Source organism: Lacerta agilis, chromosome 4, assembly GCF_009819535.1.
Source record: "Lacerta agilis isolate rLacAgi1 chromosome 4, rLacAgi1.pri, whole genome shotgun sequence".
NCBI lineage: Eukaryota > Metazoa > Chordata > Lepidosauria > Squamata > Lacertidae > Lacerta > Lacerta agilis.
This window is the reverse complement of record NC_046315.1, coordinates 17,790,523-17,810,397: the sequence shown is the minus strand read 5'-3', so window position 1 is coordinate 17,810,397 and position 19,875 is coordinate 17,790,523. Positions and strand designations below refer to the sequence as shown.

Here is a 19,875-nt window from a genome sequence, read left to right as displayed (position 1 = left end):
TGATTAAACTGGTGCTCCAACTAATTGCCTTTGGAGCCCTATAAATGACATGCATTGCATCTGCAAATTGTGATCTCCGCGGACTTTTATTGAAAGTTTAAATAATATAGTAAATCAAAGACTTGTTTGAAATGGCCGGGACCGATTGAGAATCGAATGCTTAGTTGCTGGGGGGTGGGGGTAAGTCAGAGCTTTCCCAAGCAACAACAGCTCCTTATTTTTTTTGGCTGCTATCGATTTGCCTTAAAAATAAAATGAATTTCTGGTTGTCAGCAGCAGATGACCAAGAGAGTACCATGTTCAATTTCAAACATCCGAAAACAAACCCTGTTGACTATTTGCATCAGGTCTGTTCCGTTTATAAGGAGCTACATTGTCTGTGGCTGCAGAAGTCAAAGGAAATCCACCACACACAGGGCTCACTGGCAGACCCCCGTATCTGTGTCAGATTAAATATATATATATATAAAAATCACAGTGCTTATTGCTTGTTGCCATGGATACCATGAAGATGCTGCTGTCTGCTAACTATTACTAGAGAAAGACAACGTAATTCTCTGGAACAAGTCCTGTTTTGCCTTCATACGTCGCTTTGAGCCATCCTGGTTCCACAGATGGATACACTGTCAAGAAGAAAATAGAAAGAGAAGGAACCTCAGTACTCTCTTGTGAATACATAATGACGACCGCGACGCACAACAACACACATGGCATCTAATCTGAAAGGGGAGAAGCGTTAAGTCTGTCTTGTGACACCTTAGAAGCTAACAAATTTGTCAGGCCACATTCACACAAAGATACCACTTCGAACTTCCCCCAAAGAATCCTGGGAGTTGTAGTTCCTTATGGGTTCTGAGACTCCTAATTCCCCTGACAGAGTTTCCGGAGTGGGTTAGCAGACTTAACAACCGCTCTTCTCTGGGAATTGTAACTCTGGGAGGGGAATAGGGGGTTCTCTTAAACAACTCTCTGCTCCCACAATTCTTTGGGGGGAAGCCATGACTGTTTAAAGAGGTGGCATAGTGCTTTAACTGTATGGTGCACCATAGGGCTCTCTGTTGTTTCTGCTATGACAACAACAACAACAACAACAACAACAACAACAACAACAACAACAACAACAACAACAACGAGAGAAGTCTTACCATTGGAAAATATGGCTCCCTGAGGGAAGGAGAGTTCATGACTGTGCTCGGCCTTGCAGGAATACATGGCTTTGGCTTGCCTGAAAAACAAACAAGCATGGTTTATGTTGCTACAGAAACAGAAACATTCACACTGTGAACGCTGCTGGTAGCAGTCAATGAAGTAGCCATTGATTGAGAGGTGAGAGACGAAAAAAGTTGGGCACTCTGAAAAAGTGTACATGCACACAAAAGCTTATACCCAGAACAAACTTAGTTGGTCTCTAAGCTGCTACTGGACAATTTTATAAAAAAAATTATTTATTTCGACTGTGTCAGAGCAACATGGCTACCTACCTGAATCTGTGTACACACCACACATTAAAAACAAATTTGAAGCACATCCCCGCTATCAAAGAATCATTGGAACTGTCATTACCCCTCAGAGAGCTGCAGTTCCCAGCAGCCTTAAACTAGAGTTCCCAGGATTTTTGGGGTGGTGGAGGGAAATGTGTTTTAAATGTAGGATGTGTGTGCAGTTTGTACCTATAGCGACAGTGCTAAACAGTACTTGGGCCTGGCGGCTTATAAGACAGCCCTGCAACCAGGTAATCTATTCAAGATGGCGGCACGGAAGGTTGGCATGCAAATGAGAAAGGCAGAAGGGAGCTAGAAACTGCCCTAGCAGAGAATGAATGAATGAATCTTTATATGTGCCAGCCATCAGCCATCACAATAAAACAACAATATGATTTACAAAGAATAAAAATAAAAAAGTCAATTATATAAAATACGTTTTAGGGCTTTGAATCACTAGTCAAATAGTGGATCTTATTCTAATTGCCCCAGCTAAAAACCTTGCAACCTTTGCTGTCACCTGCTCATCTTGATCTGCCAAGAGAAAGGACACTGTGGCAGTGGCTGGGTGACCCAGAATGGACAATAAAAGAGGGGTGATAATCTCATTCCTCAAGTCTTTGTAAAGAGTGCAAACCAGAAGGGCATGCGCCACCGATTTGGTACTGCCATCTCCACAGGGACATAAGCGTTTTTCATGTGGAATCTGTTGGAATCGTCCCTCAGGTACAACCGAGGGCAAAACGTTCAATCTTGCGAGAGTAAAAGCGCGTCTATATTTTAGAATTGCTAGGTTATGCAGATAGGGTGCCAGAGAGTCGAAGTGGGTAGGTGGAAAATAATCACACCAAGGGCAAAGTTTCCTTATTGTGGCTAAGTTGTTCTGGCGCTCGATATCATTTAGGAGAAGTGAAAAGGCAAGGCAGGGAGGGAAAGGGGGGGGGGAGCCTCAGGAGTTCACTGCTAATACAATTTAAATCATGTCTCTCTATTTATCCTTGACAGTGCTGGGAGTTAGCCCATTGTCTTCCGGGTGCTTCCTGCATGCAGCCCAGGGAAAGCCCAGACTTCAACCTGAGCTCCTTCCTAATCAGCGCTGAATTTTCCCTCAGACACTTCATCAAGAAGAGTGACTTGGTAAGTTCACATGTACACCTGGAATGCAAAATACAGCTTGGTGGTTTGTGCAAACCGGGACTTGGCATTCTGACTGCAGCCAGTTCATCTACCATCTAGCAAATGGTGTTTTTTGTTATCCTTGGCTTGCTCTGCAGCCAACTGTTTCGCCTGCTCTTTCCCATCTCCCAAGCCTGTGGACCTAAATGCGATTTGCTCCCGACTGCTAATTACCCACCTTTAACTATTAACAGCCTAAGGAGCTCTGATGTGCTAACAAAAGGTCTCATTGTGTGCATTTGTGAAGGTGAGATGCTATCTTTTTGCAGTAAAACCCGCCCCCCCCCTGCTTTTGATGCAGCCAGGAAGAGAGGGTGTGAAAGTAACATTCGCTCCTCATTTCTCTGGAATAAGATAAGGCAGTTATATAAAGGCACCTCTATTTTTAAGAAGCAGGTGGTTTCCTGAGTCTGGCCTTTCTACTTGTTATAGTTAGATTTTGTGGGTCGAACCCTATTTTGTTTACATTTTAATTATTTTATTCCTTTTGTAAATAGCCCAGTAACATAACCAAAGTGCGGTATTACAATCCTTATAATCAATCAGCCAACCCACGGATGGATATTCCTAATGAAGCATAACGAAGAACAGAGAAGATTCTGTTAAAGTCAGCAATACACCCTCTTGGTCTCTCCTATCTGTACTGATTTCTTTCGAGCACCGTTTAACCCTCTCCCTTTTCAAAGGGAAGGGTTGAGGACAAGCCCAAATCGGAGCAAGCCTGAGTTCCGCTTCAAACGAAGGGAGGCTTTCCCAACTTTTAAGTTTCTTTATTTCATAAAATTTATATGCCGCTTGATTGTAAACAAACAATCGAGCAAGCTTCAGAGTGGTTTACAAAAAGAATAAAGCCATGAATTTATCTGTAACTCCCACCCCGCTGCAACTTAGAACCGTCAAAAATATAAGCTAAAAACCACATGTCAGCATTCTGCAAGTCTGGATTTGTTGTTGTTGTTGTTCAGTCGTTCAGTCGTGTCCGACTCTTCATGACCCCATGGACCAGAGCACGCCAGGCACGCCTATCCTTCACTGCCTCTCGCAGTTTGGCCAAACTCATGTTAGTAGCTTCGAGAACACTGTCCAACCATCTCATCCTCTGTCGTCCCCTTCTCCTTGTGCCCTCCATCTTTCCCAACATCAGGGTCTTTTCTAGGGAGTCTTCTCTTCTCATGAGGTGGCCAAAGTACTGGAGCCTCAACTTCAGGATCTGTCCTTCTAGTGAGCACTCAGGGCTGATTTCTTTGAGAATGGATAGGTTTGATCTTCTTGCAGTCCATGGGACTCTCAAGAGTCTCCTCCAGCACCATAATTCAAAAGCATCAAGTCTGGATAGGCTAGCCTAAACCAAAAGCAGGCACTGAAAATTGAACAGGGAAGGCACCTGTCCAATGTCAATAGGAAGGGAGTTCCCAAGGTGTGGGCGCTGAATCCTCCCAGTTACAATCTCTTTCCTATCACTAGGTAGAATCTTAGATTCGCTTCTTTTTTTTAATAAAGTTTTGGGCCTTCATGATTGCATGGTAGAAACGAGAGCATGATAATAAAACCATGTATATATACACTGAATATTGAAGAAGGAATTGTGAAGTGTGACTTACCTTCCTGAGGGAGCCTGCTTAAGTGAGCAACCACTTTCAAACAGCTGGGCCTTGGCTGCTACCCTGGAACATACAAAATCATTTCTGGTTTACACACGCCCTTCCGAACAACCCGAGGATCCAAATGCCTGCACGCAAACATGCACCACAACCCTCTGGAATGACTTACACAGATCCCGGTCTCTGGTAGCCGTTACTTGATGCGGTATCGAGCCGCAGTCTCCTGCACATTTTGGGAGGCAGGTCTGGGTTTGCTGGGGCTTTGGGCGTCTCTTTTGCGTCCAGAGAAGTTAAGCTCTGTACCGAACCGCTGCAGCTTTTGTTACCTGAGTAAAACAGCGTCACACAAAATGATCGGAAGCATATTAAAAAACCCATTATTGAGCATCTGGCAAGAAAACAAGAACCCGTTTCGCCACCACCTCACTGCAAGACCACGAGGAGGTGGGCGACTGGCATTAGAATCATAGAATCGTAGAGTTGGAAGGAACACCAAGGGTCATCTAGTCCAACCTCAAGCAATGCAAGGATCTTTGGCGCAACGTGGGGCTCGAACCCATGACCCTAGGATTAAGAGGCTCGTGCTCTACTGACTGTTTCGCTCAGGGTGGTGCTTAACCTCCCTGTTGGTTTGTTCCAATCGCCTGTTTGCCACATGCAGTGGAAGAGAGCAAGCTGAGAGGCAGTTGTAATGGAAAGCTCAGTGGCAGAGCATCTCCCCTGAATGTAGAATGTCCCAGATTCAATCCCTGGCAGGGCTGAGACTCCTGCCTGAAACCCTGCAGAGCTGCTGCCAGTCCGTGTTGACAATGCAGAGCTCGATGGGCCAATGGTTTGACTTGGTATAAGGCTCCTATGGTAAGAAAAAAGATTAACCTTCTTCTTGCTTCTACCTTGCAAAAAATAAATTAAAGATCTACCTCCCTGGACTTTGCAGCAGAGACCAAGCCTCTGCAATTTGCCCTTGCTGCATATGCACCATGTATTGCTAATGCTGATTGAGAAGTTTCCCTGAGGAAACCTTCTGCAATATACAGAAACAAGCCTACACTATAACGAAACAGCCTGATCTTTATCACTGGTGAGATGAGAGGTAGGCTCTGTAATGCAATCACTGGAAATGATAAAAGATGTTTCTCAAGACCATGCGCTCGCCAAGGTTTCCAGGATCGGTTAGCTTAAAATCCAGACATGACTCATAAACAGTGAAGAAACTACTGACACCTCAGGTTTTGTTGACCTGGAATTTTCTGTTTGAGTAAGCTTTGGTGGGGTAATTTTTTTGCCTTCTTTCTAATTATCTAAACTTACAGCAACAGATAAATAATCATTATAGCCAACGTCAATTTAGATATATTATAAACACAGAAGTTTAACACAGAAATGTGCAATTATTGCAAACAATATTGTGATGATTTGTTCTTCAACGATTCTGTCCTTATGAGGAATTTTCAAAACATGCCTGACACTTGGCCCAAATAGCTGCAAACGCCCTTTATTTATTTAACTTTTTATGACTGGTTTATTGGTGCTCTGCCAATTTGCCTAGTCAGCCAAAATTCAATGGAGAAAAACATCCTTATGGGCTGTTGTTGTTTTTTAAAAGGAGCATCACCAGTTTCATTTTATATCCTTCATTTGTTTCTTTCCACATAATGTTAAATATACCAGGTGGTATCCAACTGATGCAGTGCAAGGATTTTCGCTTCTGCAATGGGACCTCTCCCCCACTCCCTTCCCCCCCTCAAATGTGCTCCAGAGGATGGGGGGGGGAACCCCCAGAACAGATGGAAGTGGCGGCAGGAGAGAAGAGAGAATGTTCTGCCACTCAAGTACAAATCCTTGCAGTGATCAAAGGTTCATGCTACTTTGGATACAACCCAAAATCTTCCTTATTAACTGTAAGGCAACACACAACACACAGGGCTCACCTTCGGCAGAAGGGATTGACCGAATAGAGGAAGCTGCTGACCGTTTCAATCCGGAGAGACTATATATTCCTCTTTTGGTCAGGTCTATTGGTGGAGTCACGGTCTCTGGACCGGTGACAGAAGTAACACTATGGCAGTCAGACTCCATGTCTGTTTTTGCTGTGTCCTCCTTTGAGGAAGATTCAGGACTCGGTGTCCAAAGGCCTGAATTTTTCTGTCCGTTGGATGATGGGGACGAAGCAATCCATGGAACTCCTCCGGCTTTATCCCTGGGCTGAGAAGATGGAGGTTTTGTGGTGCTGTTTTGTTCTGATGAGTGAGATGAAAGAGATTCTATGCTGCCCATCGGGGTGCTGTCTGGGCTGCTACTGTAGGAATCAGCTGTAAGGTGGAAAGGTTGGGGAGGTGGAAAAACAGATGATGTTTATCAGGGTGCAATTATGCCTTCTTGTGGGCAGGAGGGCAACACTACTTGCTCATTGGCAGGGTCTAAATCAGGGGTGGGCAATCTGTGGCCCTCCAGATGTTGGGTCTCCAACCTCATCAGCCTCAACCAAGTTGGCCAACAATCAGGGATTATGGGTTCTGGAGTCCAACGACAAATGAAGGACCACAGGCTGCCCAGTCTTGGCCTAAATGGAGAGTGCCAGTCTTCATCAAGACTTGAGTTTTTCCAATAGTTCTGTTCTTGTTATGAAGATGGGTTTTTAATGCATGGGCCACACTGGGCGAAGCCTCCCTTGGTGTGGCTCCCCCACTGGTCAGGAGGTAGAACTTCAGCATTCTGATCAAGCTTAGTAACCCTGTCCCTTTGTGATTAGAGGAAGCAGAATTTGCCAACTAAGAAAATACGTGCAGGTTTGCACCCTTACTTAACATAGGTTGCAGATGCCAGGCTTTCTTTGAGCAGAATTTGGATGACGTTAGGAGCTAAAACTATCTTTATAGCCTTCCAGACATAGAAGTGCCATAAGCCCTGATCTCAATCCCACCAGAAATGAAGGCACTGGAATGCAATGCCAATGTTGAGCAATAAACACTTGCAGTTCCTCTGCCAGGTATGCAGAAATCGTTCCATCGACGCCTCTAAAATGCACAGTGACACCACTTCATAAATCTACTCCATTAACACCCAGCCTTACTTCCATCCTGGAGCTCAAGGCAGGATACATGAGCTCCCACACAGTCTTTCGCTCAGGCAATGACCCAGACCAGACCAGTTTATTTTGAGCAGGGATCCAGCACCCTCTTGTCCTAAAGACTGTGCTCTGCAACCAATCATGCATCTCCCTGCTGATGGGATGGCACAGAATGGGAACTGATTTTCCTTGGTGGATTTCCTTGGTGCAGAGGGCGAACAAATGGGGATAACTCTACCTGCCTTTCGAACTAAACAAATTCCACTCTGCCTTAGCACATCAAGATGGTCTTGCTTGGGCCAGGGCGGGGCAGGGCGCAGAATAGAGAAATGAAACACACAGCGAAAGCTTGGAACCTTTCAGGGGATAGTGCAAGATTTGCCTCTGCATGCACGCACACACACACACACACACACACACGCACACACACGCACGCACACATACACACACACACACACACACACACAGAATGCTCTGTAGAGTAGCACCCCTTTATGCTCAGAGCAAAACAACTGCTACCATCTATTAACTGCCAACTTCAGTAAGTGAGAACGTGCTAGTGGAGTAAGATGCACTTACTGTCTGGGTCTGCCAGGCATGGGGTATATCGCCCTTTTGGTTTGCGAGTGCCTGTGGAAAGGCAGATTGCTCTCGTCCTTCTTGAGCCCGACCGGGACTGAGGCTGCGGAAGAGGGATGTTGGGGTCTGGGGCTGTGTGGAATATCTGTCAGTTAAAAGCAAAGATAACTGAGAATCTTTTAGGAGCAGCTATATTTCATTTAGGTCAAGAGACAACGGCCAGCCTAATGCTGCGATTTTGCAGCAGCAGCAGCAACAACAACAATTACTTATTACTACTACTACTACTACTACTACTACAACAACAACAACTGATACACCACCCTTCATCCGAAGAGCACAGGGAGGTTTACAACATGAAAACACAAAATACATAATACCAAAAAAAGCACCCCCCCCTCGACACATTTAAAAGGTAACAGGCTGTTTAATCAGTCAAAGTCTGGTAGAAGAGGAATGTTTTCGCCTGACACCTAAAGATACGTAATGAAGACGCCAGGCGAGCCTCCCCGGGGAGAGCATTCCACAAACGGGGTGCCACCACAGAAAAGGCCCATTCTTGTGCTGCCATCCTCTGGACCTCAGAAGATGATTGCAGGATCTACCGCAAACTAGCAAAAGAATCAAGGAAGAAGCAGCTGCTCTTGCCATTATCAAACATGAACGGGATGTAGGTTAGGCTATGGAGCAGCAATGGTGAGGTTCAAGGTTATATGGCGTTTCTGCTTTTGGATTTATTTATTTTTAAAGTCTGTGCCTTTCAAGAAGTTTTACAAGATCCCAGCGTTCTACCTTGTCGTAATGCTCGATGAGAATCTCAACCACAATATTCTGAAACTTGATGTTCATCATTGCAGCCACGGTTTCCTCCTGGGCTCTCATCAGTGTGGGCCCAAAGATAACTCCAAGGTTGGAGATGGTCATGAGATTTTGCTGACTATGTAGTGACACCCTGAAAACAAAACAATTTAAAAAAAAGGAGGAAGTTAATCATCACCCATTAACTTTCTGTTCGAAGAAGAGGTGCAGCGGAAGTGCAGGGTTATTGTTTGTTCTTTCTATCAGGCTTATAATTTTGACACGGTGGAAATGTCAGAATGATGGAAATGTTTCCCCTCATGGAAAAGAAAGCTGACTGCAAGAAGTCCAAAAATATTTTTACCGGTTGTGCCCAGCATATTTTAAGAAAGGCCACAAGTTTCAATGCATTTCTGCAACCAACTCGTGCTATATCTGAAGGCAACCCTGTTTAGGGAGGTTTTTAATGTTTGATGTTTTAGCATGTTTTTCATTAATATTCTGTTGGGAGCCGCTCAGAGTGGCTGGGGAAACCCAGCCAGGTGGGTGGGGTATAAATAATAAATAATAATAATTATTAATTATTACTATAACAAGCATTATTTCTCTTGAATTTTAAAACAAGTCACTTCAGTTGTGAACTTTTTCCCTAACTGAGGCAGAAACCAAGCAAGATGCATTTTTCATTTGAAGGTACATTTGCTCGCAGCTTTTCTTTTCTTTTCTTCTTTTCTAGAAAGGACAACAAATAAATGCAGCAGAAACCAAAGTACACCAATCTGAATCTTTCTGCAAAAGCTACTGGGGCTAAAAGCCTCATGCCATAGACTGGGTTGGTTCATTCAAACCACTTTATGATAAATATATCCTAAACAACCGCTTTCTGTATTGTGCTCCCCACACAGCAGCCATAACTGTCAACTTTTCCCGTTTTTTTAAGGGAAATTCCCTTATTCCAAATAGGATTCCTCGCAAGAAAAGGGAAAAGTTGACGGCTATGACAGCATCTCCTAGGACCTATGTACTCTCGGCTTTCAGAAGCCTATACAACTCATTATATCTTAGGGCGTATGAATGGGATTCCCTGCACTGCAAGCCACACTGACTTCTCATTTCCCTCACAGAAGTTGGATTCTGTATGACAAAGTACTTCCTTTTGTCTGTTCTAAATCTCCCAACATTCAGACTCATCCGTTTCCAGGGAGTTGTTCCAGCCCCCTGGTCATTTTGACTTCTCAGTTTCATTCCCTCCGTCGACGGTCTTCTGATGGTTCCCTCACTGCGAGAAGCGAAGTTACAGGGAACCAGGCCTTGAGGGCCTTCTCGGTAGTGGCGCCCGCCCTGTGGAACGCCCTGGCCCCTTCAGATGTCAAGGAGATAAAGAACTACACAGCTTTTAGAAGACATCTGAAGGCAGCCCTGTGTTGGGATGTTTTTTAATGTATTATTATGTTTTTATATATGCTGTAATAAGCCGCCCAGAGTGGCTGGGGAAATCCAGTCAGATGAGTGGGGTTTAAATAATAAAATTTAAAGGTTACTCATGACCACATAGCAGCTTAGCCAATTTCAGCAAGGCCTTTACCCCCCAAAATGCACCACCAGAGTGTGTCACAGCACACATTTCATTCCAAGAGAGGGCATTTTCAGCAACTGCCATGTGAAAAATGCAGGGTTGACTTGGGGGATGATCCCATCAGCAGATGGCAACAGTAATCTACTGTCTGGGCCATGGAGGTTTCTTGAAAAATGTACACAGAGAGCAAATTTGGTGGGCATCACTTTAAAAGAGCTCCCAGTGACACAAAGGTTAGAGTTGATCTATGGTTAGGAACACCTAGTCGATTTTTAATGCTACGCAGGTTCTCATTTCATTATGTAGCGAGGCAGACATATTGGTGAACGGACCATGCCATTCAACGGGCATTAACAATCCTACGTGTACATAAATCAGACCATTTTCATTCCAGATGGCAGGGTTCAACGCTTCATTTAGAATGAAGCCTGTGAAAATGTTGCTTGTTTATTTGGATATGCGATAAGCAGGATGAACCACAGGCTATGGGTGCGCATTGTAAATCCTTCACTCGGCAGGATTTTTCTAGAGATTGCTACAGAAAGGTGCCATTTAGCCTGTAACTATATGCTGAAAGGAACAGGGACCTGCTGTAATGTGTGGCAAGATTTAGACGCCAATGTAGAAGAGGGCCTCACCAAGGGGACTTTCTCGGTCCTGGGATGGAGTGTTTGGGGGATCCACCTGCAGCACTTGTGATTTTATGAAATTAAATTAAATTCAAACTTTATTTGCGTAGCCGACTGGCCATAGCATCTTTTTCTTTCTTTCGCTCTTTTTTTAAAGATATTAAAGCACAATATATATAAAGTAGCAATTACAGTATATTAAAAAATATTAAATCCCGGATCGAGGCTTGTATCTAAAGTAGTACTAAATCACTCACTGCATTAGTGCAAGGATTTTATGAATTGGTTCTCTGCTAAACAGGGAAGAAAACACCCACCAAAAGAAGGGCCAACTAGATTAGGTCAAAACAAAATCGAAAATTCTTTCTAGTAGCACCTTAGAGACCAACTGAGTTTGTTCCTGGTATGAGCTTTCGTGTGCATGCACACTTCTTCAGATAGGTCAATTTCACATTGGGTCATTCCATGCCAAGTGATTGAATGATTTTTACCTTACCATTTTATATCTATTGCTTTCATTTTCAGTTTCCTAACAGTAATATAAGAATAGGTCCCAGATCTCAGTTTTTTATTTTATTTTTTATCTCCTCTCGTTTTTGAGTTATGAGGGTTTGAAATTTCAAAAATAAATAAATATATAAATAAAAAATGCCAATTTTGGCCTTGCCAGACTAAACGAAAACCTTTAAAGCTCAGCCCAGAATTGAGATATTTTAAAACTGAAAACACTAATCTCTTCAGGACATCATGGGCTTTAACATCATATGACACTAGATCAACTTAGTTTAATTTTTTAAGTTACAAAGTTTAATATTTTCAAAAGTGGTTAAAAATCCCCCCCAAACCCTGTATTGATTGTTTCCTATTTCTAGTAGCTATTTGTGTAGCCCGGCAAAGCAGAAATTGTCAAATTTTTTGGACTTTAAAATCCTCATAACTCCAAAACGGGAGGAGATTAAAAATATAAAACTTTAGATATAAACTTAGTTTTGATTGTTCAGCAAGAGTACAAAGAAAATTGAATGACACAAGTTTTTTTAAAAAAAAACATTAAAAATTGGATCGCTTGATATGGAATGAACCCATTGGCACTCCTTGGCTCTCATATATCTGGGGAGGTGAGTTTTTTGCACCATCTTCTCATGCTGCTCCTAGACCCAGCTTTGCTTTTGGAGACTGAGGAAGACAATAAGAACAGCCTCGTTGCATCAGGCCAGTGGCCCATCTGGTCCAGCATCTTGTTGCCATGGCGCCCAAATAAGATGCCTGTAGGAAGCATGCAAGCAGGACCTGAGTGCAGCAGCACTCTTCCCACCAGAAATTCCCAGCAACTGTCATCCTGAGGCCTACTGCTTCTGATGGTGGAGGTGGACCATGGTCAACATGGCCGACACCGATGTGTAAAAGGGAGGGAGCCTTTTCAGTTATGTGGCAAGTTATTCGCTACGGAGAGTTATAGGAGGAACCCGACAAAGGCTGCCAATTTTGCCGGCAGCCCCGAGTTCGGTAAAGCATTCGGTTTCAAATTTAGCAGCTCAATCCTGCAGAACTCTGTATTTTTTAACTATATGTATTAAAAATAAGATAAAAACCATGGCTTCATTTTGTTAAGTCAGATGGCTCCAGGGGTGCTTTGCAGATTTCCAGTTCCTTATCCGGAAAGGGACTTTGACAAATAGGGTCCAAACACAGGTGGGAATACTAAACCAGTTTCCCTTCCACTCTGAATTTATCGTCCACAACACAGAATATTATGTTGCTTTAGGTTACCATGGTGACAAATTGGATAGTTCAGATGACAAAACAGAAAATGGAATTTGATATCATTCTAAGTATAATGGCTAGCCACCAATCTGCAAACAGGTTCAAAGGCTTAGGTTCTTGCAGAAGTTTTAGAACATTACTTTTTCAGAAAGCTAATAAGCTGGAACTTTTTAATAAACCAATTTTCCTTAGGCCTACTTTACTTTTCCCTGCGAAAAGTAATCTGGTATTGAAAGGTAAGGGGAAGGTGGCAATATCCTTTATTCCAAAAAAACAAAAAACAAAATCACTGTCTTCTGAAACTATTACTATTACCACAGGCCAATGTGAAGTTTTGGATATTGCCAATTTGCAGACTGGCGTGTGAGTTATGGGGTGATTTTCCTCTTTCCTCTTTTATATTAAGATGGCACAGCATGCAAAAATAGCTTCCACAATCCAGTCCTCAGAGTAAGAAGCAAGATCTGCTTATTTGCACAACTCTTATTTCGATTTTTTTTAAATTTATTTCCTTCACTTGTGACATCACAGGCTTTTCAGGGAGCTTTATGAAATGTAAATTTCGAAACGTACAAAAACGCATCTACATCGCTTCACTTTTTATGGTACTTTAGCTGCTGTACACTTGGGAGCTGGTTCACACATGCACGATCATCACCTGGTGATTACGACATCATACGATGACTTGCATGTGTGAATAATAATAATAATAATAATAATAATAAATAAATAAAATAAAAATAAATTTGTATTTGTACCCCACCTTCCCAGGCTCCGGCTAACATCATAAAACTAACAGTATACAAAGAACATAAAAAGCGATTAATTAAAATACATCTTAAAATTAGTTTAGAGCAAATTAAACTCTGGACAGATGGCAGTCCACGGGTAAAATTGAGAGTGGTTAATATTCTCCAGGGCCAATTGTTACCACTGGTCTTATAAGGACCTGTGAACGGGCAAGGAGGCCTCTTTAATGCTTGTTCTTATACAGAAAGAAAAGAATCAGACTGAACCCTGACCAAAGGCCTGGCGGAACAGCTCTGTCTTGCAGGCCCTGTGGAAAGATGTCAAATCCCGCAGGGCCCTGGTCTCTTGTGAGAGAGCGTTCCACCAGGCCGGGGCCACGGACGAAAAGGCCCTGGCTCTGGTCGAGGCCAGTCTAATCTCCCTGGGGCCTGGGATCTTCAGAGTGTTATTATTTGCAGACCTTAAGGTCCTCCGTGGGGCATACCAGGAGAGGCAGTCCCATAGGTACAAGGGTCCTAGGCTGTATAGGGCTTTAAAAGTTTAAACCAGCACCTTAAACCTGATCCTGTACTCCACTGGGAGCCAGTGCAGCTGGTATAGCACCGGATGAATGTGCTCCTGTGGCGAGGACCCCGTGAGGAGTCTCGCCGTGGCATTCTGCACCCGCTGGAGTTTCTGGGTCAGTTTCAAAGCCAGCCCCACATAGAGTGAGTTACAATAACCAAGCCTGGAGGTGACCATTGCATGGATCACAGTGGCGAGGTCAGGGCGAGAGAGGTAAGGGACCAACTGCTTAGCTCAGCGTATGAACACATGAAAGGGAAAGTATCTGATTGGCTGCAATATTACCAGATTAATGAGTTGTATAAAATAGATAAGAAATATGGCTTTCAATCAGAGAAATCCAAGTTGGAAACGGAATTGATAGATTCAAAGGTTAAAAAAATCTGTCTAGAATGTATAATTTGCTGCTGGAGTGGAATACGAAAGCACCAAAGCTAGCACTTTTCAGTAATAATGTGCAGAGAAATCAAGTGATGGGTATGCATGCATGTATGAACCTGGTCTTGTTGACAGGCAACTAAATGTGTAAATCAAATCCACCAAAAAACACTGTGCCTGAGGTGACGTGACAGAAATTTTACCCATGGTCACAGATTCACAGATGGCCAAACTGCGAGAGGCAGTGAAGGATAGGCGTGCCTGGCGTGCTCTGGTCCATGGGGTCACGAAGAGTCGGACACGACTGAACGACTGAACAACAACAACACAGATTCACACCAGCAAAACCATCACTTGCTGCTGTCTTCAGGAAATGAGAATGTGCATCTCAGCTAGCCATGCACCCATTCTAATTCATAAAGCAATTAATTTAGAAATAAACCAACCACCCCTCCTCATGTCTCGCAATTCCTTTCTACCAACAGATTCATTATTCCTTTTTTGTTTTTCGGTGGGATGCTTTTTCATTTTATGAAAATAATTTATAAAGAAAAATACAAAGATTATTGTCAAATGTCTTTTTTTGTCTAAACTAAAACATGAAACCAGGGGCAAAAAAGAAAAAGAGAAGAGGGGAAAGAAAGAAAGAAAGAAAGAAAGAAAGAAAGAAAGAAAGAACAGAAAAAGAATTAAAAGAGATAAAGAGACAGAAAGAGAAAAGAAAAGAAAAGAGAGGAGATAAAGAAAAGTTAAGAAGCTAAAGAACTTCTGATTCTCCGTCTGTCCGCTATATATAAGCATTTTTCACTTCATCCACTCCAGTGTAACACCTACGGTAATTACTCCGAACAGATTTCTTTATGGGCTTCACCCCATGATATTTTCCGAATTGGAAAGCTCAACAAAACGAAAACGAGAAGGAAACAAGAATCCTTCTTATAGCGCACAAATGTTAGGCCTAAGCAGCGTCATTTCAGTTTGTGTTTTTTAGAAAGACATGAAAGTATTACAGGAGATGAAAGGGAAAGGGCCTTGAGCTTCTTTTCCACAGACTCGTTCCCTGGCAGAAACAGAGGGCAATTACAATTAATGGGTTAATTTAATGTGCGCTGCTTATTTGTCCAGAACCCCCAGGGCTCCAGCAGCAAATACATTTCCAGTCAGCAGCTCTTTGCTCACAACCTTAGACAGGGCGGTATATGAATTCAATAGTAACAACTTTCAATAATAATGATTTCATCTCTTTGGAACAAAGCAATTAGGGAAGGTGAAGAGTGGTGCCAGAAAATAAACTACACGGAAGCATCTTCCCTCCCTTTCATCTCTCCTCCCAGTCCCATCACCATAAAGGAAAGAAAATAGTTATTACTTGACCAAGTGCTTGATCAGGATGTCCAGCATCTCTCGGTTCTTCTCTGGCAGTTTGTGAACAAGTGCATGGACTGCTTCCACCCTGTAATTTTGGTCATCAGACTCTATTAAAATAATAATGATTAAAAAACAAAACACACACAATACATTGGTTTTTGTTTTTGTTTTAAACTTATCAAGGAACAAAACAGGCTGCATTTTAGCTCTAAGGATTGATTTAAACCAGGAATGGGGAACTTGTCACCATCCAGATGTGACCAGACTACAACTCCCAGCATGTCCCTACCACTGGTCGTGCCATATGGGGCTGATGTTGATGGACTACAACTTGCAGAACCAGAAGTCAGGGATGATGGGAGTTGTAGTCCAACAAAAACGGTCCTCTGGATCCCTTTCCAAGTCTACAATTCTATGATCTATGGTTTTGGCATTCTACTGGCTCAAATGCCCTAATCTAATGGTTTCAACTGTGTTGTTGTTTTTTTAAACTGACTTGTTTTGTTGTATGTTTTAATCACAGATGTTCTTAATGCTTTGATGGAATCGCTTACTTCGTTCATTTTAGTTATGAATGGATTTTATCATTGGTTTTGTACTGTATTTATGCGAGTGCAAAATAAATAAAAATAACCACCACCTCTGGCCCTCCAGATGTTGCAGAACTACAACTCTTGTCATCCCTGGCCATTGGCCATGCTTGCTGGGGCTGATGGGAGTTGTAGTTCATCAGGAACTGGAAGCTTCAAGGTTCCCCATGCCTGGCTAAATACAGTGGAGTGAAAACTAGACCCCCCCCGATTATTATTATTTTTTACATGACTGGGTTTACACATATGGATTTTACACAGTTAGCTAGTTTGGCCCTATGCCCAATATTTCCACTGTTATGCCTTATCTCTCAAACAAAATCCCTGGGCAGCCGGTGAATGAAAGTTTCTCCCAAGGTTTCCCAAGGATTTGCAGTCACCAGCTTTTGACTGAATTTTCACTTACTGACGGCAACGACAAAATCCTTGTGCAACTTGTAGGTCATCAGTGGTTCTGCAAGGCACCTGCGTAAAATAAAATAAAAAATTGGGGGGGGGGGGAGAGAAAGAAGAAGAGTTTAGCACATTATCCAAATTTCTTGTTGGTTGCAAACTAAGTCTCTTGCGATTGCTCCACCCTAAACTTGCTAAGATGTAACCTGAAGATAGCTCCAGCGAAACTTCAAGCAACGGTACAGTTGGAAGGAGAAATCCACAGTGCAGTTGGAAAAGACAAATTACCGGTAAGTCATCCTGGCATGCCCTGCTGGATTGAAACAGACAATGCAGGAGGAGAGCAAACTTGCCTACTAAACTGTGGACAATTGCCAAATTCCTTTCTGCTACGGGGCTGATCATTCCAATTGTTAAGATTACCTGGCTGTGTATGTCTGGCTGCTTATTTGAATTTTCACACAGAAGAATCACTTGTTGATTCTTGTCTTCAATCAGCATTTGGAACATGCGAAGCTGCCTTACAAAATCAGGCCACCTACCCAATATTAGGAATATTTTCTTAGAACTGTAGTAAAGATGTCTGGCTGACACAAGGCTGGCTAAGCTTGGACTAAGCTACAACTAAGCTGTCATACTTCCTTCTTCAGCTGTACTATATCTTGGCAATTCCAAGTACCCTTTTGCATCAATTTTCTATCTATCCTAAATCATACTTTACCACCTTTCCTAAACAGATCGGAGAGGGCACATCCTTATGGGCCAGCCAGTGCATTAAGATCAGTCAGAGATATTCCCTTGGTTTAAATGAAGTGTGTAGTGCAGGGGCCTGTGGAAGAGCCTTTTCTGTGGTGGCCCCGCCTGTGTGGAACAATCTGTCCACTGAAGTGCATCTCATCCCAACCTTGTATTCTTTTGGATGCCTACAGTAGTAGTAGTAGTAGTAGTAGTAGTAGTTGTTGTTGTTGGTTGTTGTTGTTGTTAATGTTTGGTGACCGAGCAAAGTCATTTTTAGGATGTTCTTTATGTAAATTATGAAAAAATATCAATGTTTGCCTATTATGGGTAGCATCCAGTGCTGTGCCAATGGGTTCTGCTGGTGCAATGGGGTTTCTGTTTTCTCATCTGTCTCTGCTCCACCCCACCCCACCCATCAACAAAAAAATTCTGCTCTAGAAGGTCTCCCTAACCAACTGGTGTAAATAAAATGATTTCACACAGGTTACACAATATAAAAATAGCATTTAAAAATTAAAAAAATAGCAAGAACGAAACAAAACAACTCCCCTCCCAACGAAACTAAAAGCAACACAGTACACAGTTCCAAAGTTTGCAGGAAATCTAAAATGCCTGGGCAAATGGGAAGCTCTTCACCGGGCAATGAAAAGCTTATAATAGGTAAAGGTAAAGGACTCCTGGATGGTTAAGTCCAGTCGAATTCGACTATGGGGTGCAGCGACTATGAGGAGCTGGAGTTTGTCTGCAGACAGCTTTCTGGGTCATGTGGCCAGCATGACTAAACTGCTTCTGGCGCATGGAACACCGTGACAAATGCCAGAGCGCACAGAAATGCCGTTTACCTTCCCGCCACAGCAGTACCTATTTATCTACTTGCACTGGTGTGCTTTCGAACTGCTAGGTAGGCAGGAGCTGGGACAGAACAACAGGAACTCAATCCATTGCGGGGATTCAAACTGCTGACCTTCTGATCGGCAAGCCCAAGAGACTCAGTGGTTTAGACCACAGCGCCACCCACTCCCTCAAAAAGCTTATAATGCAGAGCACCAGACCAACCTCCTTTAGGGTGGCATTCCAAAGTTAGGGCAGCACGCAGAAAAGTTTCTCTACTTCGTAGAAGCATAACTTACTTCTACAACGTGAGGGGACATGGAATAGAGCCTTCCTAGAATGGCAGGTTGGTATTTTATTTTCCATACCCCCACAAATGTAATCACCTATACTACAAAATTCATGAGAACTATTCCAGGAGTTATAGTTTTGTTTACCCTACTTGAACGTCGTGTTAGGAAATTGTTATGCCGTTTTGACAGAATAAATTTGCCAATTAAAGAGAGATTTACTGCCCGGTGCTGTGAACATTAGATAACCATTTAGAAATTAAACAGGCCTCGTTGCAAGCAGAGGGGTTTATGGTGCGCAATAACCGGAAAAGATAGCTATTAATATAAACGAATATTGGCTGGTTATCTCCGATATTATATGGTGCTGTTCCCCCATTATATTGCAGGGTAAAAAGAAATATTAAGCTAGAAGGAAACAAGAAATTTTGAACCCACACAGCTTACTCACCTGAGGTAGTTCTTTAGCCCACTTGTAATAGTTTTGTTGTCCCAAATTTCCAAATCAATGTCCATGTCGGGAGGGGATTTTGGAGCTATGACAGAGAAAGGGGGTGACACTGCATTACTCAACTGCTCCGCGTGAAAAGTAGTAAGTGAGGAATGTAGAACGTGTCTTAAATATCTAACATGACTGCCCTGATATACATCAATGGAAGCAGAAGCATTAAGTGCATGTTTCGAGAGTGATCCAGTTTCTACGGTTCCAACCACTGGAAACACACAGCTCATTCTCTGCACATGTAAGGTCCTAGGTTCACTCACCAGCAGCCCCAGTTAAAGAAGTTTGCTGTTCCATTGCTCTGCCAGTTTTTGAGTTTGCGATATTTATTTAAAACATTTTTATTTATTCCATTTTTATTTATTCCATTGCTCTGCCAATTTTTGAGTTTGCGATATTTATTTAAAACATTTTTATCCTGCTTTCCCTCCTTAAGTGCAGCATCTCTGACCCCGCTGCATATCCAACGAGTGACTTGCGAAATCAATGACATATTTGGAAGCACATCCAAGCTGGCGGTTAAGCAGCTAGGTTCCTTATCTGTCCTTATACACCTCAGCCAGTTTGCGTACGCATTCAATCACCTGAGAGAAAAGGACTTTAAGCCTCTACCTGCTTTCCCTCCTTATGAGCAAATGAGGTTTCAACAAGGTCCCTCGCTAATGCTCACTCCTTGGTCTTGAGTGCAGATGAAATGCATAAATAGAAGAGCTTTAAGGAAACCTCTGCTGTTTATTACACTAGGGCAGAAGAGGGTTAGAGTGCTCTACTGTATATGCCTAAGTATCTACTTGCAT

The 19,875-nt window shown here is 42.8% G+C and overlaps 1 protein-coding gene across 1 annotated transcript in view; it reads right to left on the bottom strand.

The window, feature by feature from the left end:
* Positions 1-249: 249 nt before the first annotated feature.
* Positions 250-19,875, bottom strand: part of ARHGAP42 (Rho GTPase activating protein 42) — a 145,913-nt gene continuing 126,287 nt past the window's right edge. The window contains exons 15-24 of the mRNA XM_033146164.1: positions 19,028-19,112; positions 16,731-16,789; positions 15,736-15,841; positions 8,700-8,859; positions 7,908-8,052; positions 6,190-6,570; positions 4,428-4,584; positions 4,259-4,321; positions 1,146-1,225; positions 250-623 (exon numbers count right to left, since the gene is read on the bottom strand). Of these exons, the coding sequence (XP_033002055.1) occupies positions 535-623; positions 1,146-1,225; positions 4,259-4,321; positions 4,428-4,584; positions 6,190-6,570; positions 7,908-8,052; positions 8,700-8,859; positions 15,736-15,841; positions 16,731-16,789; positions 19,028-19,112 (1,325 nt within the window). The 3' untranslated portion in view covers positions 250-534. The remainder of the gene's footprint in view (positions 624-1,145; positions 1,226-4,258; positions 4,322-4,427; positions 4,585-6,189; positions 6,571-7,907; positions 8,053-8,699; positions 8,860-15,735; positions 15,842-16,730; positions 16,790-19,027; positions 19,113-19,875) is intronic.